The sequence below is a fragment of the Choristoneura fumiferana genome, chromosome Z (assembly GCF_025370935.1).
Source record: "Choristoneura fumiferana chromosome Z, NRCan_CFum_1, whole genome shotgun sequence".
Taxonomy (NCBI): Eukaryota; Metazoa; Arthropoda; class Insecta; order Lepidoptera; family Tortricidae; genus Choristoneura; species Choristoneura fumiferana.
The window spans coordinates 19,079,455-19,107,092 of NC_133472.1; the positions used below are offsets into that span (position 1 = coordinate 19,079,455).

The following is a 27,638-nucleotide window of genomic DNA, read 5'->3' on the forward strand; positions in this document are numbered from 1 at the left end:
CTCAGGACAATGTAAAGCCAATGACAACGTTATCTTATTTAATACTAATACTAGCTTTTAACTGATGTAAATTTGGTAAAAATTATTTAGCAGTGACATCCTACTCATTCTGGTGAGGATCGTCTCCGTAGAAGGGAACTCCACAAAAGTTGATGGCACACGCAAAGGACTTTACATGATTGTTAAATTTCAATGACAATGCGTTTATATGATACACTCCGCCTGATACTGCATCCAGGGTTGGCTGCTGATGACGGAACTCCTAAAGGGCTGATAGCATAGATACTAAATTTTACATGTACGTTCAACGAGCTGACACAATTACTTTGCCCACCCGCGACCTTTATGATAGCTACTTTTGTGCCCATGCAATGTGTATTCATGCAGTTCCTCCACCTCCACACTGTAAGAACACACAAATCCATCTATCACCACCACCCCTTCACACTGACGCGTTTCGAACTCAACCAGAGCTCATCTTCAGAGCAACACAACCGTTCAGCATGCTACGGTGTGAAATTTGGCATAGATGGACCTAAAGTAATGCAGAGGTGCACTAGGGCAAAGATTAGAGAAATAGAAAGAATAGGAAAATATCTCAACTTTGTTTTTTTCTTTGTTTGTTGGTGGTCATCTCTGAAACTATTGAGCTGATTTAAATAATTCTTTTATCAATAGAAAGATACACTATCCCTGATTGACATTAGACTACTTACTTTAAGAAAAATTGCAAACTTTCCGCAGAATAAAAATAAGTTTCAATTTTGAGGCACATTTTCAAAATTATTTCAATAATAGAAAGCTACAATGTGTCTCTAATCGACAATTAAGAATATTAAAATAGATCATAACAGTAATTCATGTCCCGCGGGAACTTTACAATTTCTCGGGATATAATCCTATATCGTGTATGAAGTCGCGGGCAAAAGAAACGTTTTCTTTAACGTTTTCTAAAATTCGAACCCTGAATCAGCGAAGCAGGGTTTCAAAGTAGAATCATAATTAATTACGTATGTAGGTCGATTTTTGTATTACAAAATTTGCACCATCTGTCTTAAAGAAAATCTGTCTGTATTTGTATTTCCATATAATCCTCCGAAAAATTAATCAAAACACGATAAAAGGAGCGCAGAAAGTAAATGTATGTTACTCCAAATTTAACGCGAGCGAAGCCGCGGGCAAAAGCTAGTCAATAATAAAAGGATAAATTGAGTTCATAATCGCTTTATTAAATAAGTATCACAGGGTTAAAGTACCGTTTTTAAATATTGACAAGACAAGACTTTAAATTTTTAATTTTTTTCTACTTAGGGCGGGCCACATACACTCGGAATTCCGTTTCAAAATTTCGAATCGAAATTCCGAACGCAGAAAATCCATACAAATGTATGGATCACCACGTACTGGATCTGGATCTGGATCACTGGATCACGTACCAGTAGTTTTCCGTCCGAAGTTTTCTGCGATTCGGAATTCCGCATGGTAGCCAGCCGTGCGTACAAAATTGAAATAAACGTATGTGTTTGCGTTTCGGAATTTCGATTGGAAGTGTATGTGGCGGCCCTTAACAAAAAATATTTTATTACGAATCAACTCATCCAACTTGCGTAAGGACTAGGAGTCAATTCATCTATTTCCTGAGCACTCATCTGTTGTTCGTCTACAATCATTCTTGCACATAGACATTCTTCACCTATGCTCCCGTCTTCGCTAACTATACAATTACCTAACACTGCCTTGCAACTATTGAACGGAACATATTTTAAGTCATTCACTTCATTTTTAGCCCTGCTCTTAGTTTCCTTTTGTACGTCTTTAATTGTTACAATATCGACATCAAATATTTCCCTTATTTTCACGATTCCATCTTTCCTGTATTCTATTGCGGGCATATTATTAGATGTACATACAAGTTGAGTTTTCAATGTAAATTCAAGGTTATTATTAGAACCCGGAAACCCGCTCGCCAATCGGTCACCAACGCAGGCACAACCGGCACACGGATGGCTTACACCGCTACTGGTATCAGTACGTATCTCTTCCTTCACAGAAGGTGTAGGAGCATCTTCTACTTCAGGAGCTTTAATGAGATTTTCTGAACTGTCACTGATCCCCACGCCGTCTATTTTCAAATTAATTGTGCGTGTTTTTTGAGCAAGCTCATGGCTACAATCAGAAGTGTCGATTGGTTCAATTCCACTGTTATAATTAAATAATACATCTTCTAAATTTGCACTTTCACAGTTTTCTTTAAAAGAAGGATTGCATTTCAGTTTGTGTTTTATGTACTGACGACGCAATATTAACTTTCCGCAAGTAGCGCATAGAAGAGTGTCTGGAACAATTCAAAACAATTATTGAAACATGCTGCTCTGAATTCTACTGTGTTCTCTATATTACACACCCTAAGGGCCTGTTTCACCACTCCTTCATAATTTTTATGTGATTGATAAGTGTGATTTCATCTTGTTTATTCGAACAAAACAAACAGAAATGGCATCACAGATATCTGTCGCATAAAATTTATCAATGAGTGGTGTAACAGGCCTTTAATCTGTGATCTAGTTTATATTTACATATATTGAAAACAAAATATAAAAACAAACCTTCCACATTTTCACGAATTTCAGATGCTGAATTCGAATCAGATGAAATTCCACTATCAAATCTAATTTCTGAAAGAAAAAACATATTTAAATTTTATTATAATTATAAATAATTATTATCAAAGGTAATTTTATTACAATAACTAGCGTTTACCCGCGGCTTCGCTCGCGTAAATCATCAGATACAGCAGTTGAATTGAAATTCCGGGAATTTATTAAATTCTCGTGGGAATTCCTTAATATTACATCGTGGTTTTCATTGACGTTAAATTAAAACACCCATGCCAATTTTCATGACTCTAAACGCAGCGGTTGTTATTTCAAGATTTTATCCTTATCCCGTGGGAATATCGGGATAAAAAGTAGCTTATAAATGTGTTACTTCAGATGTACAGCGATCTACATACCAAACTTCATGACTCTAAGCCCAGCTGTTATTATTTCGAGATTTTATCCCTATCCCGTGGGAATATCGGGATAAAAAGTATCGTATGTTTTAATCCAGGTTATAAACTAACTTTTCGCCAAATTTCATTCAAATCCGTTAAGCCGTTTCAGCGTGAAGAAGTAACAAAGATACTCACTCACTCACAAGCTCACTTATTCACTCGCTCACAAACTTCCACATTTATAATATTAGTAGGATTATCAATAGTAGATTGTACAACGAGAGCATAAAACGAGCCATTTTACCTGAGGCGTTCATATAGCCACCCGAGCCGGTACGGTGAGGGTGTATAGACACGTCGAGGGGAAAATGGGTTTAATGCTCGAGTTTTACACTCTGCTTTTCACTTCGATGGCGAGGAAATGAAATATCAACAGTGGAAACAATTGCTCACTTACTATGCATGTTCATGCATTACTATATATAATTATGATCAATAATCCTGCTAATATTATAAATGCGAAAGTTTGTGAGTGAGTGAGTATGTTTGTTACTCTTTCACGCTGAAACGGCTGGACGGATTTGGATGAAATTTGGTATGTAGATAGCTGCGGCCGGCATAGGCATTTTGTCTCGATATTCACGCGGGATTCCAATCTCGCTCTCGCTCTTACGCAATTTGTTAATTTAGGGCGCGCTAAACACGTAGCCAGTCGCTTGAAATCTTAATCCCGCTGCTTAAGGAATTTGTACTAGATAGCTGGAAATATGGTAAAACATTACTTTTTGTGTTTATTATAAAAACCTACCGAAATTACTTGTGTAAATTATAGTTCTTTCAAGTGATTTAACGTTTTATTTATTGTCTCGAATCCAACTAATTGGCGCACAACTAGAGGCACAGTATCTATTTTTCCCGAACCACGTAGATAGGTATTGCTCGATCGAACCACGAACTAAATCATGAAAAGTGGATAGTGAACAATATTATGTGTATGTGGTGTATAACACATAACGACTTTTTATTCTAAAATGCCACGGGAAAAGTACGCATAATTGTGATGACGACCCACGATTCCGAGGGGCAGCTCGCGTAGTTCCTGTCGAATTCGCAAAGGCTCAAGCAGAGTCCAACCGTCAATTTTGAGAGCCTCGTTGCCGCGTCGTTCGCGAACTCCCAAGACAAGATATCCGTATCGCCGTCGCCATCTTGTGCGGGTCCTGTTTTTTCACAAAATGCTAACTTTGCAAACTGACCGCTCGGTTTACTGGAGCGAGTCGCGACCCGACGTGTTAGAAGCATTCATAGACAGCGTAGTGATGTACAAAGAAGCTACCAACGTAAGCGACCAGCACGCGCTCCGAGGAATGCCCATGCTGTTGGAGGCAGAGGCCGCGCTGTGGTACCGAGGCGTCCGCGCCACGATCCTGACGTGGGACGACGCGCTTAAGAAGCTACGTGCCAGGTTCGGTGTGCCGAAGCCGCCTCACAAATTGCTGAGAGAAATCTACGCATCGGAACAGGGTGAAGAACGGGCAGAAGTTTTTATTGAGCGACTTCGCGCCTTAATAACCAAGATTCCATATCCCGTTGATGCCAGAATGCAGGTCGATATAGTTTATGGCTTACTCGACAAACGAATAAGAAAACGATTGACGCGAGAATCTGTAAGTGACCTTGATTATTTACTCGAAAAAGCCATAAACATTGAGGAATCGCTCGCCGAAGCCCCGACGTGTTTGCCGCGCGCTCCGTGTTCAAACGAGAACGAAGTTACGTGCGTTCAAACTTATCGCGGCGGCAACGGATCGCGAGCGCCGGCCGCGAGCGCCGCAGGGCTCCGCGCGCCGCCGCCCCGCCTCCCCGCGAGCGCGCCGACCGCGCGCGCGCCGGTCCGGGTGCCCCGGCCTTCCGCGCGCCGAGCGCGGCGCCCCCGCCGCCTGCAAAGGACCGTAATACGGCGGTAAGCCCGACTACGACTCAAGGTAAAAAACTTTATTGTGTTTACTGTCGTAGAACTGGCCACGAGCGTAGTGATTGTTTAAAAGCGAAAAACAAAATCGATCATACGGATATCCGTTGTTATGGGTGCAACGCCAAAGGCGTAATTCGTGCAAATTGCGATAACTGCAACCATAAGGACTCATTCTGTTCGTTCGATAGTGATTTTAAAAGTGATAACTTAACGCATAATGATTTGACCAATATTATGTCACAGAGTAATGAACAGCAGATGCATCACTATTTTGATAATGTTCTACAATCTTCTGGCAGTTCTAATATTGTGTCACAGATTGATAAACAACAGATGCATCATAATGTTGATAATGTTTCTAAATGTTTTGTTAGTAAAAGTAATATGTCACAGAGTAATAAAGAACAGATGCATCACGGTGTCGATAATGTTTCAAACTGTTTTGTTGGTAAAAATATTGTGTTACAGAGTGATAAACAACAGATGCATCATGGTGTCGATAGTGTTTCAAATTGTTTTGTTAGTAAAAGTACTGTATCACAGAGTAGTAAACAGCAGATGCATCACTGTTTCGATAATGTTCTGCAATCTTCTGTTAGTTCTAATATTGTGTCAAAGAATAAACCTAAACAGACGTGTCACAGTGTTGAACAGTCAAAGATTAGTTTAGGTCAGAATAAACATGTATGTGATGTGCCAAAGATTAATACAGAACAGAATGTATGTATTTGTAAAACTGATATATTATCTAAGAATAGTTTATCACAGAATGTTCAACACGGTGACGAGTTGCAAGCGGATCGCGCACGTGATTTACCTACGTTGTCGAATAATGGTACCGGTGGACGTCCCATTCTTCGGTTCGAAATTTCCGGTTATCGCGGTACTGGTTTAATGGATACAGCGGCTAAACGTAGTATCGCGGGTTCTAGTCTTTACGCGTTGTTACGTAAATTACAGCACCCTTTTCGTGATAGTTGCATGACGATAAAGCTCGCAGACGGTGTAGTGCGCGACATTGATGTGAAACTTGCTGACGTAGAAGTTAACCTCGAGGGCTCAGTGATACCTATCACGTTCGTTATTTTCCCTGACGCGGCTAATAACGACACTTTATTGGGAATCGATTTCTTGCGAAAGGCGCGGTTGGTTATTAACATTCCTGATAGTATGTGGTTTTCATCTGATCGACCTAAGGTAATTCACCCTCTCCAGTGTGAGACATCAAGATCTTATGTAGGGTATGCGACCGCGGATCTTATTCGTTGTGACGAAGGTACCATGTTGACATCAAACCAAAAGGCGATCCTGGCTGAAACATTGCAGGAATATGATGACATCTTTAGAGAAGGGGGAGGTCCAACGCCGTTCGCAGAACATTGCATTGATACGGACGACCACAAACCCATCGCTGCGCCGCCATATAGACTTACGCCAGCCAAAAAAGCCATCATGGAAGCTGAAATAGAAAAGATGCTGAAAGACGGCATTATTGAAGAATGCGAGTCTCCATGGGCTGCACCGGCTCTTTTGGTGCCGAAGAAAGATGGAACCTTTCGGTTTTGCGTGGACTACAGAAAACTCAACGCCGTAACGAAGAGTGACTCTTATCCACTGCCCGTTATTGATGACTTGTTGCAGTACACAGGAAAAAGCTGCTATATGAGCACTATTGACCTTCGCTCGGGATACTGGCAAGTCTCAGTCAGGGAGGAGGATCGAGACAAAACAGCGTTCGTTTCACCGTTTGGAGTCCACAGGTTCAAACGCATGCCTTTTGGCTTACGGAACGCACCGGCTACGTTCCAGCGTTTAATAGATAGATTTCGTTCTGGTGCATCACTTCAAGGCCTGACTATTCTAGGGTATATCGACGATCTGATCCTAATATCTGACAGCTTCTCGCAACATTTGGAAGACTTACGTGCTGTATTTGACCGCCTACGTGTTTTCAATTTAAGAGCAAACCGCACCAAATGCGTATTTGCGCGGGAAAGCGTCAAATATCTGGGGCACGTCATCACACCTCAAGGAATATCACCGGATCCAGACAAGATCAACGCGATATCAGAGATGAAGGAACCCGCCTCTGTGAAACACCTGAAAAGTTTCTTACAGACGTGTTCCTGGTTTAGGAAGTTCGTTCCAGGGTTTTCTCAAGTTGCACAGCCGTTAACGATGCTCACCAAGAAGGACCAGCCATGGTTGTGGAAGGAAGCTCAGGTCAACGCATTCAACGAACTGAAACGACTACTCACGTCATCACCAATACTTATCCAACCTGACTATGCTCTCCCGTTCGTCCTCAGAACCGACGCCAGCAATTATGCTCTGGGTGCGGCTTTGCTGCAGGGGGAGTGTCTTCGCGAAGAACGTCCGATCGCGTATGCTAGCCGTCTCCTCACACCTGCCGAGCGCAACTATTCTACTACCGAACGGGAAGCTCTTGCAGTCGTGTGGGCGGTTGAAAAGTTCCGTGGCTTCATTGACGGACATTCTGTGCGTGTGGCTAGCGATCATCAGCCACTTAAGTGGTTACTCACCTTGAAGTCGCCGACAGGAAGACTGGTACGTTGGGCGATGAAGCTCCAATCCTTCGATCTTCAAGTCGAGTATACGCCAGGGAAGGCTAACGTTATTGCTGATTCACTTAGTCGCCCTCCGTGCGTAGATGAAGCTCGTGATTCCTGCGGAATCTGCACGGTGATCATCGAAGCTCCGCGATGGGAAGCCGTCGCTCTGCGTGACGACCAGCTCGACGACCCTGAAGTAGCGAAGATCATCCATGGCCTGGAAGGGAAAGATGAATTAGAAATTAACAGGTGGACTGAAAGAGGTTACCATATGTGTAAAGGAGTCCTGTACCGCTATACTGATGTTGACACCGAAGAGCCGCAACTGGTAATACCTGAAAAAAGAAGAAAGCAGGTTATGATTGAGTGCCACGACGCTGCTACCTCGGGTCACGGAGGCTTGGATAGAACCATGCATCGCATTTCACAACGGTTTTACTTTCCGGCATGCGTCGGTTCGTAGCTGATTACCTGAAAACGTGCATTGATTGCCAGAGGTTTAAACCGTCAAATGAGAAACCTACCGGTTTGCTGCAAACTCCCGTCCCGGCACAACGGTTCGAAGTGTTAGCTGTTGACCTTTTCGGACCGCTTCCGAAGGGTGCCAACGGAGAAAGATGGGTGCTTATCGTCGAAGATACTGCAAGCAAATGGGTAGAGTTATTTTCTCTCGTTGACGCCACGGCTGAAGTTTGTGCCAAAACCTTGATTGAGGAAGTTTTCTTACGTTTTGGTTTCCCTCGTCGAGTTATTTCCGATAACGGTGTGCAGTTCATTGCAGAAGTCATGCAAAAAGCGATGTTCACGCTGAGCGTTAAGCAAAACCTTGTGCCGTTGTATCACCCAGAGGCCAATCCGGTTGAGCGCAAAAACCGCGATTTGAAAACGCAGCTGGCAATCCTCGTACAGGATCATCATAACAAATGGCCAGAGGCTCTGCCTTCGATTCGTTTTGCTATGAACTCCTCGCGGACCAAATCTACAGAACAGACCCCTGCATACCTAACTTATGCTCGTGAGCTAAGGTCGCCACTGGAGGTACAAACTGATCTCCGTGCTGTGATCATGGCGGAAAACTACGTGCCACAAATCACACCTTACCTGCTTAAGCTTGCAGATACGCTCAGTTCAAGTAAGGACTCCATCGAGAAACAGCAGGACATTCAAAAGGCTGCCAAAGATCTTCGTCGTCGACCCGATGAACTCGTTATTGGTGATCTGGTGCTTATGAAATCTCACGTCCTTAGCAGTGCTTCAAAAGGCGTGACGTCAAAGTTTGCTCCAAAACGTGATGGGCCTTACGTGGTTAGTAAGAAAGTGAGTCCTACTACTTACGGCGTCGCATTTCCCGAAAAGCCTCATGAGATAGTAGGGAAGTACCACATTTCCGACTTAAGGCGTTACCATGCTAGAGAGGGTGAAGGACTCGAGGTTCCACATCCAGTTGCACCGGCAAGACGAAGAGGCCGGCCTCGTAAGAATTGATTTTTTTTTTTCTCTTTTCTTTGACCAGTGGTGAGGGCACCTTCCTGGTCAAAAGGGGGAGTATGTAGGAAGTAAACCCGCTGCTGCATTAAATTCATTTTTTTTAAACGGTCGAAATATTCACTCGCCGCTTTCGCGCTCTCGTTCATTTCTGTTAGCCAGTTTAGTTCCAATAATTCCCGCGCGCCGCGCGCAGACATCTGTCTCAGTCTCTCACGCGGGAAGCCAATCAGTCGCTCTCGCTCTTACGCAATTGGTTCGTTCCCAGCGCGCGCGCTACAACACGCCGCCAGTCCGCTTGCCGCTCCCGTTGCGTGCTGTAAGGAATTGTACCACATACTCGTATCGTAAGACGTTATTTTTGTGCTTTGTTACTAAAGACCTACCGAGTGTATTACTTGTGTAAATTATAGTTCTTTCAAGTGATTTAACGTTTTATTTATTGCATCTCGCATCCACCCCACTACAATGATCAATAATCCTGCTAATATTATAAATGCGAAAGTTTGTGAGTGAGTGAGTATGTTTGTTACTCTTTCACGCTGAAACGGCTGGACGGATTTGGATGAAATTTGGTATGTAGATAGCTGAACATCTGGAATAAAACATAGGCTACTTTTGATCCCGATATTCCCACGGGATCGGGATAAAATCTCGAAATATTAACCGCTGGGCTTAGAGTCATGAAATTTGATAAGCAGGTAGCTGGACGTTTGAAATAACACATAGGCTACTTTTTATCCCACGGGATAGGGATAAAATCTTGAACTAATAGCCGCTGGGCTTAGAGCCCTGAAATTTGGTATGTAGATAGCTGGAAATTATGGAATAAAACATAGCCTACTTTTTATTCCGATATTCCAACGGGATAGGGATAAAATCTGGAAACAACGAAATAACAACCACTGGGTTTATAGTCATGAAATCTGGTAAGTAAGTAGCTGGACCTCTGGAATAACACATAATCTATTTTTTACCCCGATATTCCCACGGGATAGGGATAAAATCTTGAAATATTAACCGCTGAGCTTAGAGTCATGAAATTTGGTATGTAGGAAGCTGGATGTCTAGAAAAACACATAGACGACTTTTTGACCCGATATTACCACGGGATACCTAGGAATAAAATGTCGAAATAACAACCGCTAGGCTTAGAGGCATGAAATTTGGATGTAGGTAGCCGTATGTCTGGAATAACACATAAGTACGCTACTTTTTATCCCGATATTCCCACGGTATAGTTTTGTAACTAAGGGACCCCATACATCCCTGTATTATTATTATTATTATTATTATTTCGTATTTTTTTCTTTAATTGCTTACTGTAGTTTTTAAGTATTTTATTTGTAATTATTTTATTTTGAAAAAATGACTTTCTGCCAAGTTTCTTGCGACGCATTCGTCTTGGCAATCATGGTCTTTCCGAAAGCACTGGTTATATAAAAAATGACGTGTAAAAGTGCCCATTGCGGCCTATTTACTGAGTAAATGATTTGAATTTGAATTTTGCATTTGAATTTGGAAAGGGAAAAATTTTGAAACTTCAGCACTGGGTTTAAGAGTCTTGAATTTTGTACAGTTATTCACAACACAACCTCAATGAAGACCACGATATAAATATTGGAAATTTCCAGGGGAATTTTGTAAAATCCCGAAAATTTCAATTGCAGCTACCACACCGAATAGTATACGCGTGCGAAGCCGCGGGTAAAAGCTAGTCCTACTAATATTATAAATGCGAAAGTTTGTGAGTGAGTGAGTGAGTATGTTTGTTACTTCTTCACGCTGAAACGGCTGGACGGATTTGGATGAAATTTGGCAAAAAGTTAGTTTAATACCTGGATTAAAACATAGGATACTTTTTATTCCGATATTCCCACGGGATAGGGATAATTTCTCGCAATCGAAGTGAAAAGCAGAGTGTAAAACTCTAGCATTAAATCCATTTTCCCCTCGACGTGTCTATCCACCCTCGCCATACCGGCTCGGGTGGCTATATGAACGTCTTGGGTAGAATTATTCGTTTTATGCTCTTGTTGTACAGTCAACTATTTGACGCCTTGGTAACATTCATATACTATTTGTGTAGCAGTGTTGGTATCATTCAACTCAAGTCAAATTCCATTAGCAATAGTTTCTATAAATGCATCATACTCATTATCATACAGCATCTGTGTTTAGTTTGTATATGGAACATGTTGAATTTAAGAAATTAAAAAATAAATACCTGTTAAACTTGGTTTCAGTACTTTTCCATGTGCAGCAATGTGCTTCTTCCAAGCATGTTTTGTTGCAAATTTTTTACTGCATTCTGGCCTTGTACAAAACAACAAATTTTGGGGACTGTGTGCTTTAAGATGTGTCTTCAAGTGATGCGATTGGATAAATCCTGAAATACATTTCATATATGAAAACACTCGACATATAATTGACATTTTAATTAATTAATTTTAAGGAACAGTATCATAACAATATATACTTTTATGATATATGAATTCGTGTGACCTGAGTAAACTATTTTCCTTTTATTTTTATTTATTAATTGAGTTTTGCATACAATTTTATGGTTGTAATAATTACTTACAATATTATTTCATATAACAACAATAGCCTTCTCATTCATGATCATGATCATCAATTTTCTTGCATAACAGTAAGGTACTTTGTTTATAAACTGAGTTTTGAACTTAACTGTATGTTAGGTTTTAAGGATTTGATATTTTGTATATGATGATTTTTAATTAGTGGTCAGGCACCAATTTTTCTAATTCAATAATTGATAGTGGTCATGTTGATGTCACAGACACATGGACCCAAAATTTATATTCTATGTTAACATTTATTTGGAAAATACCTACATATTAATAACGCATTGACATCACATCATACTAATGGTTAAAATTAGAAGCCTTCAACCTCTAACCCTTGCATTTGATACTAATTATGCCACAAGATACATAATTAGTTGGCAATTTTTACAATATTTCTAATTTGACACGCGTATGGTCCGACAATAAGATGAAATTTAATGTTCCGTTTTCTCCTTTTGAAGTAAATAACCCCCTAAAACCGTTTAAGATTAGAAAGATACGCGTATGGTTCGACAATAAGATGAAATATCAAAGCTTGATACTTAACATATTACTATTAATTATTAAGTATGTGAAATAAGTTGTCATTGACTTATAAGTACATATTAAAGTTGTGAATATTGACATAAAATCTAAGACTTAAAGGGAATTCCCCATAGATACATCACTTCAATAATGAATAGAAGATGACCAACATATACATTGTGTACTGGTTTTAACAATATCATTAATAGTAATTAACTAAACAGTGAGGTCATGATGTGCAACCTCACCTATTTAATAAAATTTTGGTTAGTTATCTTAGAACTGCTGAACACCAATTAAAAATAATCATATATATTTCTATGTGTATATTTACATAAAAACCAGTGATGTTCTAATTACTAAATAATTAGTAACATATTCAAAACTGTACCTTTTCCGCAGATGTTACAATAATGTTGTTTGGCATTGGTGTGTGTAAGCTCATGGTGCTTCAGGTGATGAGGGAAATTGAATGCCTTTTTGCAGCCTTCATAAGAGCAACGGAATTTTCTCTCTGACTCAGGGTTATGTATCTTGGAATGTGTACGTAGAGCAAGATCACTGCTAAATGTAGTGTTACATTCAGGGCAGCTGTAAGTACCTACAATAAAATTGTAAAGTTTAAATGTAATATTAAGAAATTTATTATTAATAACCTACTGTGCATCCTGAGTTTTTACCTTTTTTTATTAAAAAAACAACAAAAGATTTAATAGGATAGTCCTAGTGAGTCCTCGCATATATTATAAAGAACAAATTAACACTAAAAATAATGACCAAACATCTCACTAATTTCATAAATGCAAAAGTTTGTAAGTGTGTTTGTTTGTTTGTTACTTCATCACGTCCAAACCACTACATCGATTCGGATGAAATTCGGTATACAGATAGTTTAGGTCCCGGAGAAGGACATATTATATGATAGTTTTTATCCCGGAAAATTACATAGCTCCCGCGGGATAGCGATAAACAAATTCTGAGCGGACGGAGTCGCGGGTAATTGCTAGTACTTTATATAGCACAAATTGTTTATTGAATAAAGAATTTTATGGATGTTGAAATAATAACCAAAATAACAAACCCACCAAAGAAGTTAGGACTCAGGAGGATATGCAAATTTTGGTGAGACATGATATGCAAAACAATGGTTTTGTAGATAGATTATGAAAAGCTGGATGAAAAATTACACTTAATAGTACATTGTGTCTTAAGGGCGGTAAATAAGGAATTACGAACGAGAGTCTAAGGCTTTAATGAGTCGATGTTCGTAATTCTAGTACCGCCCGTGCGACATACAATGTTTTTCATCACATTTGCAAGTAAAATTTTGTATTTGTAAAAGAAAAAATATAATTGTTCCAAATATTGGCGATACCTTAGGCTGTGCTCTTGGCAGCGTCGCCCTCAACCTCCCCCTCCCGCAGCATGCGCCGCAACGTGCGTGTGCATGTGGTGGTCCATGTAGTCTTGCAGCAGGAGCGCGCGCACGGGCACGCGGCACGGCGCAGCGCCATCAGTACGGGCACTGACTCATTTACCGACCTTGGGCTTCATGACAAGAAAATGTGTACGCGCAATGACTCATTTACCGACCACGGGTTTCATGACAAGCACATTACGGTCGAGGGTTTTATTTAGGGGGTTGCAACTAAGGTAGCCTGCATGTTACGACACTGTTTACGAGCAAGTGTGATGAAAATAAAGTTATGTATTATAAATAGGGTTGGGACTTTTGGATGCTTACCGTGGTTCTAGAATCCATGGAGTCGTCATATGTTATTATATAATTTTCGAAGTCAGTCAAAGTCTAAAAATAATACGATATAGTAGATACTATGATAATGTTGATACATCGTAAAGTAAACACATTGTAACATTGCATTTAAAATTATCGTAAATCGTTATAATTATTATAGTGGCAGCAGTTTACAAGTGACGCGATATATATAATAATATGATTTATCTAATTATGCATCCTCTTTAATATTAGTGCTGTGGCAGACTACTGACAACTTTTTCGTAACTTAATATTAAAAAAACATTTGAGTAATATTGTCACTTTTGATAAAAGACTTTAACATAATTTCTGTCACAATTTAACTGAATCATCTTAATATGACTTGCGAATTTGAATACCTACTGATTTGTAGATACGAGGGTCAAACTGAAAGTTCTTAGAAAATCAAAAACTGAGCAAACTATCAAGTTATTAGTTTTATTATATCTTTTCAAAATAGTGTCCATTCAAATCAATACCCGCTGCATCCGATGGAACCACTGAGAAAAGCACTTAGCCCACTCGTCCTTAGGGGTCTCTTCGACGGCCTTTTGAAACGCACCCACTGCTTCCTCGGTGTTCATAAAAAGTTTTCCTCGAAGTTTGTCTTTTATTTTCGGGAATAAGTAAAAATCGCAAGGTGCGAGGTCGGGGCTATACGGCGGGTGACCCAGTAATTCCACGTCTGACGTCACTAAATAGTCGATCGTTCGCCTGGCGGTGTGCGAACAGGCGTTGTCGTGGTGAAGAAGGATCCTACTTCGAGATCGTTTCTGCCGAACTTTTTCCAATACAAGTGGCAAACAATTGTTAGTGTACCACTCTGCAGTAACTGTTTTTTGATCCTCTAAAACAATTGTCGCATAGTGACCTGTCCTTCCGAAGAACGAGGCCACCATCTTTTTTCCCACGCTTCGACCTCTTCACTTTAGTTGACAACTCCTCGAAAGGAAACACCCATTGAGCAGACTGTCTCTTGGTTTCTGGATCATAACAGTAAACCCAGCTTTCGTCACCCGTATGAAAACAGCATTTGAGTCACCTCCGTTGAATCTTTGAATCATTTCACGGCACCAATCAACGCGACGGAGTTTTTGGGCATCGGTCAAATTATAAGGTATCCACCTCGCACAAAGCTTCCTGTCCGCTAAATGTTCATGGAGGATTTTATGCACTTGACTCATACAGATGCCTAAGCTTGTCCGAATCTGCTGATACGTCACTCTTTTGTCAGTCTCTATCATATGCCGCACAACACTGATGTTATTTCCAGTCGTCGTCGTAGAAGGCCGTCCCTCACGCAGATCATCGGTGAGATTAGTGCGACCACGCTTAAACTCATTAAACCAGTTGTAAATGGTCGCACGAGATGGGGCTTCACCATGAAAGGTCAATCAAGTCTATCATAGCTTTCTTGTTGACTTAAATGACATCGAAAGTCATAAAAAATCATTGCACGAAAATTTTCTCGCGTTAAATTCATGTTGACGTTCTAAGGTTGACGTGACACAGACAATTTTCAATTTGCCGCCAAATCGCAAAACAAATGACAAATGAATGAAATACACACTCAATAATATTGGCAGAGTTCCATTTTCAAAATTAAAACTTACTTCTTTATTATATTGTTTACAAGTGGCCAGTTCTAAAAACTTTCAGTGTCGCCCTCGTACCACTGAACTGGTACAGGCTCTGGAGCACATTCAGAGGACCTGAATATCAACATATCAATGCCACTAGGAGCCCATAATACCGTCTTCCAAGCGGAATGTATGGGAATCATAATGGCAACTGCAGCGATTGACTCCAGGAAGGTACAGGATTTTCCTATCCATATATTGTTTGACAGCAAATCGGTCTTGCAACGACAACGACGAGTGCCATCAAGCTCTGATGTTGGTAAGTGAGACAAACACCATAACACTACAATGGATAAAAGGACACAGTGGATCGCGAGGTAACGACGCGGCCGACCAATTGGCTAGAGGGGGTTCGGAGATAAAGGTCTTCGGTCCCAAACCCATCCTACCTCTGCCCTTTGGACGGCTGCGCGGCAAACTGCGACACAATACCAAGGTAATGCACCAAAAATATTGGACAAACCTAGATACATGCAGGCAAACCAGAGAAGCCCTCCCGACAACACCGGATTGTCCCGCAAGCTTCGCGGACTTAGGAGGGATCAACTCCGACTGCTGGTTCGAACTCATACTGGACACGTCTTGCTAAACAAGCACTTACATAATCTAGGTGTTACAGACAGCCCCTTGTGCAGAGCATGCATGGAGGCAGAAGAGACAGCCACTCACATCTTTCTGGAATGCTCTGGTGTGGCGAACTACAGGGCACTACACCTCGGATCACCAGGGTCACTGCAGGAAGTCGTCGGCAACGTGAAGGGTCTGCTAGGCTTCCTCCAGGAGCTAGGCTGGCATGAATAGTGCCTACAGCCTAATCACGCAAAATAGGCGCACTTAGACGTCGAATTGCGGAAAACAGCCCGCTAATACCTTGTAGGTACCACAAAGATATTGCATTGGATATCTTTTTTGAGAATATAAGTTTATCTTCAGGCGATGTGAGTAGAGAAATCTTTCTCAACACCGAAAAGAGTTTTTGATCAATCTTCAACTCATTTAACCTCGCATAACATAGAAAAAACAATAACAATCCTTGCTTACTACCATTTTTGAAATTAACATGAAATAATAATTGATGACGACTATGATTATGGTACAATTATTCCAAAAGCCAGTACCGCCTCAGGTATCTGGAAGTTACAGGTAAAATAAGACAATTGAAACAGAGATTTTTGTTGCTGTCACATAAAGTATTTGTTTTAGTTTACTGTGATTACTAACAGTAATATGTTTTAGTGTATTTAAGTGTTAAATGCGTTAGTAAATAAAATGTAAAATATTATGTAACTTTGACTTTGGCTTCGAAAATTGTTTTACAACATATGACGACTCCATGGATTCTTGAACCACGGTAAGCATCCAAAAGTCCCAAGCCTAATTATGAGCAAACAGTGGTGGATTTGCCCTATGGCCCAGTAGGCCCAGCCGGGTATAGGGCGGCCAACTGAAACATAAAAAATAACTTAAATCTTAACAATGCTGAGAAAGGGGCACCTGATAATTTAATACATGGCCTGGGGCCTACAGCAGCCAGGACTGCAAATCCGCCATTGTGAACAAATGTCACCATGAACTACTAACTACTCACTCACTCACTAACATAACCTCAAAGTGCACTGCTTATCAGATGCTTGTGTAGCACTCACCTCGGTGTGCATATTGTATGTGGCGTTTTAGTAAAGTCTCATCCCGAAAGTGACCACCACACTGCCCACACTGCACGCTGCCTGTCCTCTCATGCTGCTTCTGGTGTCGTCGCAATGCTGACCTTTGAATTGTAACATTATAAGTTATTGTACGAATTGACAATCCAGTTTCCAAACCAAAAAGTATACAAATGCAAGTCATTAAATAGTTATTGTAATTTTATTTTCATGTTAATCACTTACAAAAAACTGAACTTTTTGGCGCAAACTATGCACTCAAATTGAGGAAAGTGGCTTTTCTGGTGCCTCTTCCTCTCGCTCTCGTATTTATACACTTTGTCACAATGCGCACACTTCAACATTTTTCAGTTAGTCAATTAAATCTCTCTGAGGTTTTCATAACTGTGTATCTTTTTTAATAATCCAATCTGACGTAAGAAATATTTTATCCTTGTTTTATCAGCAATATCAGTCACGTAGAAATTAATTATCGCAATTGTTGTAATTATTAACTTTTATGTCAAAAGTTCATCACTATCACATTGAATGAAAAAAACATGAACATTACTTTACTCTTTGGTCGTAGAAGAAGAAAAAAACAGGCGGGCTACTCCGAAACTCGAAACTCGAAGTTCGTGTCGTGCGATCCCTCTCGCTGTCGTATCAAACAGTGTAAGTGTCAGAGGGACCGCACGACACGAACTTCGAGTTTCGAGTTTCGGAGTAGCCCAGCAGAGAAAATTCTACTCAGTGTCACAGGCCATCTTGTCGTAACCGGCCAATCAACGTCGACCGCCAAGTGCGCGTGAGCGTTGATTGGTCGGTTCAAACCGTGGTGCACAGATAGAGAAGTTCGTGTCGTTCCGTCCTTCTGACACTACTATTTAATTTAATACGTAAGTGAGAGGGACGTTACGGTACGAACATTGATTTTCGAATTTCGGAGTAGGCCCTCAGATATCACACAACGTCATTGTTCATGTTTTTCGTATTCAAGTGGTATTCAACCGATTTTCGTTACTTTACTCGTATTGTCATCGGATGTGATCAGTGCGTTTTCTCGTGTTTTTATTTTGATATTCATATCATAGAATAATAAATCAAATATTCATTATTCTCATATTATTTAGTTAATGTAAAACTTACTTAGAATGAAATTGAAACTTAAACATCAACATCTATAAAAAGTCGAAATATCTCGAAAACGGTCGCATTTTTATTAGACCTATTTTACCTTTTCTAGAATGTCCTAAGTGCCCTACATTTTAGTACATCACGGATCCGTTCATATCTTAATATTTTACGACATACATACATAGGTACCTACAAAATCTTTCGGTAATAACCGGTTGCGGCACATCATTATTTATGAGACGCAAAAAACAGGTAACACATGAAACGTCATTTTAGTATCTCGAATTCTGGGACAGACCATAATTAAGTTACAAAAAGATTCGCGCTGTCATCGTTCATCCACCATTACAAAACAAAACCAGGGCAAAACCTACTAGACACTGGCAAAATTGTCCTCCAATGGACAGAGCCATATTTTTCTAAAAAACAACCAACCAACCAAGTTACAAAAATTTACAATAAATTCTTATTATATTAGCATTAGTATTTTAATGACATCACTCCTCTAATCCGTAGATATAATGAATTATTGGAATAAAATAGTATAAGGATTATCATTTTTATACCCTAACAGGGTGTCGTGTACCTACTATTTAATAATATGTTTCCTAATGTAATGAACATGACTTATAAATGAATAAATGATTTATGGTTCCGACCACATGAGTAATTCTGACGTCATTATTACGAGTGGTGCTCAAACTTTAAAAATGGTGTAATTAGGTATAATTATCGATAATCGTAATTAAGATTTTGAGAATATTATTATTTGCGAATATGATGTTTTGCGAATATAATGTTTTGAGAATATCATGTTTTGAGAATATCATGTTTTGAGACTATCATGTTTTGCGAATATCTTGTTCAGCGACGGAAGGGCATCTGCTAAATCGGAATGTCTGTTACGGGTATACCTACTAGTAGAAATCCAAATGAATATTAAAAAAACTTTTTGAATTTTAATTTGTTTGCTGATTCGCGCTGTCATCGTTCATCTACCATTACGTCTCATAATTCGCTTTCTATATTTTTTTACCGTACAACGGCAAAACTTACTAGACACTGGCAAAATTGTCCTCCGATGGACAGAGCCATATTTTTTTAAAGAAACAACAACAATCATTCATGACATATGTCACTTTGTCTTGTCACTAGCATAGAGTCAAAGTATATAATCACTACGTTTTATGCATAGAGTCATTTCATTAAAGTACATTGCGTCAATAGTTTCCAGAGGGAACTGTCATGTGGTGTTGCGTTGCGAAATAGCGCAAATTTACGTAAAAGTTGATTGAAGTTTAGCGCGGATAAAACCAAAAATTAACTTCTTGAAGAATACATTTTAGACTGATAGGTCACATAGTGTAAAGTTTAAACGAAGAAACAATACTTAAAGTTACGCATATACCGTTGTTCAGTAGTGAAAATGCTGGAATGGGTTAAAATCACTCTTATTCTCTGCGCTTTCGGAACCTTGCGCGAGATTAGACCATCAGAACCTTTTGTAACTGAGTTTTTGACTGGAGAATGGAGAAATGTAACATCGGAGCAGTTGTTCCGGGACGTTTATCCGGTTGCAACTTATTCATATATGGCACTTTTAGTTGTGATATTTTTAATAACTGACTTCCTTAGGTTCAAGCCTGTTATCATACTGTCAGGTTCGTATTTACAACTTTTCTATACTTTAAAGTCTAAACAACCTCTTGCTAAGTTTATAAAAGAACTATTATGTAAGATGTTATTTAGGTATGTATACCTATGATTGAGTAAAATGTGATTGACAACATTGCACACTAAACAACTCAGTGCAACTTGGACTTTTCAGTTTAAAATCATGTTTCAATCATAGGCTTTATTTAGTTTTTATTACAGGTCACAATAACACAATAATGATTACCACTGATATTGTACTTTTTTGAATACTCCTTAAAACATCATACTCATTTGCTATATTTGGAGACAATATAAATAATAATAATAATTGGAATAAAATTATTAAGGCACAAAAAGAAGTCCCACCTATAGTCCATTTTTTTTTTGTTTAAGAAGAGTACCTAGTTGTATTGCAAAAACTGTGGCTCTAGAAATGTTGTCTGTAAAAACTAAGTCGGAAACAGACTATCAGCTGAACTATTATTATGCCCAATAGGCCAAGTGATGTCTCAACTAGAGTAAGTTGGAGAAAATAGACTTCTTGTAAATTATTTAACTTTCAAAAACAGTCTTAAAAATGTTAAAACTTATTTAAAACAAGTATTTTTGACCATAGATATTATTGACATACCCAATTTATACATAAATTGTACCCATTAAACCCATTTTGTGGGGTGCCCCTTGGAATTTCGACAAATAAATTATCGAATTTCATTTCATCCAAAACAATATATAGAATATTCAATACTAATATTTTCTCTTGAGTAATTTCACTTCATCAAATAGTCATCCATCCATAAAAGCCGTGGTGGCCTAGTGGTTTGACCTATCGCCTCTCAAACAGAGGGTTGTGGGTTCAAACCCCGGCTCGCACCTCTGAGTTTTTCGAAATTCATGTGCGGAATTACATTTGAAATTTACCACGAGCTTTGCGGTGAAGGAAAACATCGTGAGGAAACCTGCACAAACCTGCAAAGCAATTCAATGGTGCGTGTGAAGTTCCCAATCCGCACTGGGACTGCCTTCTTGTTCTGAGAGGAGGCCTGTGCCCAGCAGTGGGACGTATATAGGCTGGGATGAAATAGTCATTACATATTAAAAGAATTATTAGATAACAGTACAAGGATTATTATTTTCTTATAATATTATTTGCTTTGGCCTTTCCAGCGGCCTTCTTGTGTCAGCACTACGTGTTTGATCTGGTCACATTCCACTTAATTGTTTTTTGCATTTGATGAGAGTTGTACAATCACCTTTGTGTATGGGATGTAATAAGACTGAAGACCTTATTCACTTTCTTGTGGAATGTGATCAGAATAAGGACATCAGAGTCAGGTATTTGGATGGTATGGGCTTGTTCAATGGAGGTGTAAATGTAATTCTCAGTTGACCGCTTTCAAATTAAGCGATCGAAGTTTACAGATTCTTTGTACGGGCCTTTGCATCCAGAGACATGGTTTCAGGCAAGGGAGAGTGATCTGTCTGTAGTGTGGTGTATATGTCTGAGGCTCCCCATGAGGCTGACATAGTCACATTTGGTGTGCTAAAGCCTCGTTAAAATATCAGAGGAAAAAAAACATGAGACAGAACAACTAAATATAGCTGTTTATTTCATCAATGTATTATTATAAAACACTTATTTCATAGTTGATTACATATTATAACAATAAATTCTACTAGTTTTAGTGATTCAAGATTGAATTCTGCATCTTTTGCATATTTTTAGCAAATATGAAGGCTTGTATTCATCTGAAAAAAAAAAATTATAATAGTTACCATTATTAAAAATAGTTTTGGTTAGGTTAAAACTGTGACCACAATAAAAATAAATCGCTACCAGGACAGTAGGTGAGGTTATAAATAAATAAATATCATGGGACACTTGACACCAATTGACCTAGTCCCAAACTAAGCATAGCTTGTACTATGGACACTAGGCAAGGGATAAACATACTTATATAGATAAATATATACTTAAACACATATTAAACATCCAAGACCCGAGAACAAACATTTGTATTATTCATACAGATATCTGCCCCGGCCGGGATTCGAACCCGGGACCTTAAGCTTCGTAGTCAGGTTCTCTAACCACTTGGCCATCCAGTTAGGTTAGAACTGCGACCCCAACAAAATACATCGCTTCCAGAAAAGTAGGTTAGGTTAGAACTGCGACCCCAACAAAAATAAATCGCTACCAGAAAAGTAGGTTACGTTGGAACTGCGACCCCAACAAAAATTAATCGCTACTAGAAAAGTACATTACAACTGCGACTTCAAAAAAATAATTGAAGTTGTGAAATGATAAATATTAAAATAATATTCTAAGATGTAACATTAACAACATTAAAAAAAGTATGGAATGAATATCTGCCAAATAAACAATCTAAGCATGCAAGGAAGCATGCAAGCAAGCATGCAAGTAAGAATACAAGCAAGCATGCAAGCAAACATGCAAGCAAGCATGTGAGCAAGCATGTAATTATGCAAGGAATAGTGCAAGCAAGCACGCAATCAAATTTGCATTCAAGCATGCAAGCAAGCAAGCATGCAAGCAAGCAAGCATGCAAGCCAGCATGCAAGCAAGCATGCAAGTTAGCATGGTAGCCAGCATGCAAGCAAGCAAGCAATCATGCAAGTGAGCATGTAAGTAAGCATGTAGTTATGCAAGGAATAGTACAAGCAAGCATGCATTCAAATCTGCATTCAAGCATGCAAGCAAGCAAGCATGCAAGCAAGCAAGCATGCAAGCAAGCAAGCATGCAAGTAAGCACGTAAGCCAGCATGCAAGCAAGCAAGCAAGCATGCAAGTGAGCATGTAAGCAAGCATGTAATTATGCAAGGAATAGTGCATTCAAATCTGCATTCAAGCATGCAAGCAAGCATGCAAGTAAGCAGCAAGCCAGCATGCAAGCAAGCATGCAAGTGAGCATGTAAGTAAGCAAGTAATTATGCAAGGAATAGTGCAAGCAAGCATGCATTCAAATCTGCATTCAAGCAAGCATTCATTCAAGCATGCATGAAGCATGTAATTTTGTAATAAATAGTGCTAGTAGTAAGCATGCACTCAAGGCTGCATTCAAGCATGCAAGCAAGCACGCAAACATGCAAGCAAGCATGCAAGCAAGAATGCAAGCAAGCGTGGAAGCAATCATGTAAGCAAGCATGTAATTATGCATGAAATAGTGCAAGCAAGCATGCATTCAAGGCTGCATTTAAGCATGCAAGCAAGCCATGCAAGCAAGCATGTACGCAAGCATGTGATTATGCAAGAAATGGTGCATGCTAGCAAGCATGCAAGCAATCAAGCATGAATGCAAGCAAGCATGCTTTTTCACACATTATTAAAAAAACGTTTGTGTAATGTGCATTCATAGTTCCATGTAGAGAGTCAGCTCAGCGGTTAGAATACAAAACAAACTTTTGGTCATCCCTTGGGAACGGCAATTTTTTTCGGGATAAAAAATATCCTATTGTTTATTCTGGACTTCTAATATGACGTATGCAAAATTTCATAGGAATGGGTGCAGTAGTTACGGCGTAAAAGCGTAACAAACAAACAAACTCACTTTCCCCTTTATAATAGTAAGGAAGGATTTATTTCGCTTGTTACAGGGTTGACTGGAATCTCTATTTACGTCATACTGCTATGGACATCGAGTGTGGAATGGCTTCAAGTATCTCAGTTTTTGTTTGGATTGTATATGGCCACAGAAGTTGCGTATTACACGTATATGTATGCCAAGGTAACATTATATTTGTTAACTTTACAATAATGTACAATATAGTAAAATACAAAGTAGCGGAAGTATAGGCACAGTCACCAGCATTAATATCTGCCACAGCAGAGCGTGCAACAATATCTGACACGTCCTTCCGACCCTAGAAATAGAGTCGTATCAGATATTTATGCACGCTTGTTGTGTCAGATATTGGTGCTGGTGACTGAACCTACAAATTTTTCGGAATGTCTAGCACACAGTACGACATTGCGGTATAGTCCTCCACATCGGTTTCGATGACGGCAGCCCCAACTATATTTATTGTATAAAATTTTATAAATATGTATAAGAAAAAAGAAAAAGCTTATTTTCTAGCGTGCGCTCTTCTAATATGGCTCGCTAGACCGACACTGCGGGTGACACTATTTACCGTACGTACTGTGCCGACATGGAAATCCCGACATGATCTTTGTTGTTTCTTTAATAAAATATGGCTCTGTCCATCGGAGGACAATTTTGCCAGTGTTTAGTAGTTTTTGCCGTTGTACGGTAAAAAGATTCTAGAAAACGAAATATGAAAGGTTAATGGTGGATGAACGATGACCGACATGATCTTTTGTGTACACGCCCATAGAAACTTGTCAGTTTGACACCAGGGGGCCTACCATGATCTTTTCATAAACGATCCAAACGCAGAGCAGTTCAATTTAGGCACCTAAACTGAATCTTTGAAATTGGTACCACGACGTTTATTTCTCAGATTTGAGTCTCAATGGTTTACAAGTGAATGAAAGACCGATATTGTCTCTGGTCCGAAACTGAAACGCTAAGTCGCGAAAGGGATGCCGCTATATGCAAGCAAACGAAATATTGTATACTTTTACCTCTTTATTTTGGAAAACCATAACTCTATGTCATACCGTGTTCTTAGCAACCGTTGTGTTGATTACAAATAAAATGTTTACGCTGTCACTAATCCACGAGTCTCTTTTCTCACTGAAAAATTAGTTTTATCAATGAGGAGTTAAGAAGCACAATGTCTATGAAAAGTTATAAAACTTGAATAAAAGTTTAAAAGTTCTTGAAATTTAAAAATATTCCAAGTAAAACACTTAAAATTCCATAAGAATTGACGGAATGTGTAACTTATACTGAATCGCTAAATTTGACACTGAAGCGATTCAATTCCCACTCAAGTTAAGCGTCATGGTACGAAAACCGCTTGAAGTGAGTGAATGAAAATGTCTGTATCGCTGTCGCTGAACCGTGCTTGAACTGAATCGCAAAAGTAACGTCGTTGTACGAAATAGCGATGCAGTTCAGTTTAGAGCCTAAACTTAATCGTATTAAGAGAGCGTGGTAGGCCCCCAGTTTGTATGGGCGTGTACTCGAAATATCGGGTCGGTATTTTTCGATTTTGAAAAACCTCCCTTTGGTACGTCCGTCCCTACCTTTGGTACGCATTTTGTTACAGTACCATTTGTGCTATTTGGTCTTTGGTAATCAGTTGAAAGTGTCGTTGTATTATAAATACTAAGATGATTACTGGCAAATAAAGGCTGACTGGCAGAGATCCCTGCAGGGATAAGTCCGCCTTTGTACTTAACACAACTTTTATTTATACCTTTTTGTTTTTCCTTTTTGTACAATAAAGAGTATAAACAAACAAACAAACAAACATTACCATTAGGTTTGAATACTTTCTTGGTGATACTAAGGTCGTATTGTCTTTACTGAAGAAGTAAATCTAGGTAACCCAATAAAATATCATTACCATTCATGTCCTTACCATCATTTACCATTTTCCTTGTGGTAAATTTACCACCGGGAAAATGGTAATGATAATAAAATATGATAATGATTTGATTTTTTACAAACAATATAAAACAATTTTTTGCAGATTCTACTGCTAAATGGTATTAATGATTTAAAAAAACTGTTAGTGAGTTAAAAATAAATATAAATTGTATTTATTAGAAAAAATAATATTATTCTTCTTGGTGTGGCGTCACAGAAATTAACATTTCGATGGTTTCTGCTAGAAACTTTCTATTTTGTTCTTTTTTACACATCTCGTGCTGCTCAAGAGAGGGTCCGATCTGAAAAGCAAATTAACAATAAACAATAAAAAAATGAATTTAACGTAAATCATAAGGGTATAGCCGGGTAAGCATGGCGAAACTGCCCTTAGCGAAAAAAATAATTACCTTTTATTGGGTTATTAACCTTTACATATGTAGTGCTTTCACCAAAAATTAAGCCTCAAATCCTTCACGTTTAAAAAAAACCGCATAAAAAGAAATAACATTTTTATTTTATTTTAGCTTAAGTACTAACCCGATTTTTTTGTTATTTGGATATGTTGTATAAACAATTAAGGTCGTTTTCTAATAAAAAAATATCATTTAATTCTCTTGAAAAAAATTGAAAAAAATCGAGTTAACAACTTTCAAAAAATAAAAAAAATACGAGCGAAATTGCGACAGTTACCTATTTTACATATTTTATGTAGAATTTAATAATGTTTAACATATTTTTTTTTAATAACTGAAATTGGGTTAAATTAACAGTGTGAAAAACTTGAATTTGTGACATCCCATACATTCTTTTCAAACAAAATAACTTCTACGTATTACACTATGAAGTTATATTCCGAACGCATTTTGAATTTGGAACGCGACTTATTTTACTGAGTGCGGAGCTTAAAATAAAATGCTGGTTGTTCTTTAATAATATTTAGTTTTTTTTTTTCAAGTTCCTTAATGATCGGTGTGAAAAGTTGTATGAGCCACTCGGGAGCAAAATTATTTTCATCTTGGGCGTTAACACTTGAATCCAACACTTGAACCATTTTGCTCCCTTGTGACACAAATAACTATTCTCGCAAATTTTTGCTCTTTGCACGAAATGAGAGAAATGCCCAAAAACACATTACTTAATTTTCATTCTACATACGCCGCACGCAACTCTCCTGACGTCGAATCCCAACCCGATTCGTGCAATGCATAGGTATATGGGTCTACCACAAGTGGAGCCCAAATTCTGCACTCTACAAATATGATGCAAATAATTTTATGCACTGATTGAATTTTATGACTGACAATTTGTGGTTTTGTAGGTGTAGACATACAGGAAGGTCACGGTACGAGTATAAATGAGCGAGATACGAGTAGAAGGTGCTTTTTAGGGCCCATTTTTGACCTGCAAAAAAAATGTGTTAGTTGCTTTGCTTTACATTGCGGCCTTTGGTTGACCGCTTCAAATTCGTTCACTTTGCGGTCTCGCAATGCAACTCGCTTTTTCTGCAGGTCTAAACTTGGGTTAGAAAGCAAAAGCGTGACGTGGTAACAAACAACCCTATTCCCACCGGGTTGCCAAAATTTCTTATATTACTTCAGTGATGACAAATATGGCAAAGCTTATGTACCAACACTAACTATAAGGAGTAGCTTCAGAAGACATAGCTAACTCACGCTTCTCTCGCTCCGGGTTGCCTAACGAAAACCTATCCACGCTACTGGCACAATACACGTAACAAGGCAGTAATTCGAATTCATACTAGCGCCCGAATCGACGCACGCACACAGCCAAGCGTCACTTACACGGCCGCTAACCAATCTTCGCAAGACAAAACTACGCAGTGCCACGCCGCGCGCCGCGCAGTCCGGTCGCTAGTCGAGTACTGTGCCGCGCCGCCCGCTCTAGTCGCCCCCGTTTCGATTTCGATAAGTAACTAGGTACTATAATCCATACTATCCATACTAATATTATAAATGCGAAAGTAACTCTGTCTGTCTGTCTGTCTGTTACGCTTTCACGCCTAAGCCGCTGAACCGATTGTGATGAAATTTGGTACAGAGATAAAATAGACCCTGGGAAAGAACATAGGCTATCTTTTATCGCGAAAAAGAGGCTTTAA

At 39.1% G+C, this 27,638-nt stretch overlaps 2 protein-coding genes across 3 annotated transcripts in view; one reads left to right on the forward strand and one right to left on the reverse strand.

The window, feature by feature from the left end:
* Positions 1–1,208: 1,208 nt before the first annotated feature.
* On the reverse strand, positions 1,209–17,871 carry LOC141430585 (uncharacterized). 2 transcript variants are annotated; one of them, XM_074091361.1, is made up of 7 exons: positions 17,451–17,871; positions 17,208–17,329; positions 16,952–17,005; positions 12,536–12,745; positions 11,256–11,417; positions 2,607–2,675; positions 1,209–2,335 (listed from the first exon to the last, which is right to left on the reverse strand). In XM_074091361.1, the coding sequence occupies exons 1-7, from the start codon at positions 17,567–17,569 to the stop codon at positions 1,590–1,592; spliced, it is 1,482 nt and encodes a 493-aa protein (XP_073947462.1). In that variant the 5' UTR covers positions 17,570–17,871; the 3' UTR covers positions 1,209–1,589. The 2 variants fall into 2 exon arrangements, with proteins under 2 accessions (XP_073947462.1, XP_073947468.1); XM_074091367.1 differs by lacking the exon at positions 16,952–17,005 and having other exon boundaries at positions 17,451–17,869.
* Positions 17,872–19,514: 1,643 nt separating this feature from the next.
* LOC141430748 (thiamine transporter 2-like) overlaps positions 19,515–27,638 on the forward strand; it is a 37,266-nt gene continuing 29,142 nt past the window's right edge. Inside the window, exons 1-2 of the mRNA XM_074091610.1 lie at positions 19,515–20,002; positions 23,613–23,743. Of these exons, the coding sequence (XP_073947711.1) occupies positions 19,768–20,002; positions 23,613–23,743 (366 nt within the window). The 5' untranslated portion in view covers positions 19,515–19,767. The remainder of the gene's footprint in view (positions 20,003–23,612; positions 23,744–27,638) is intronic.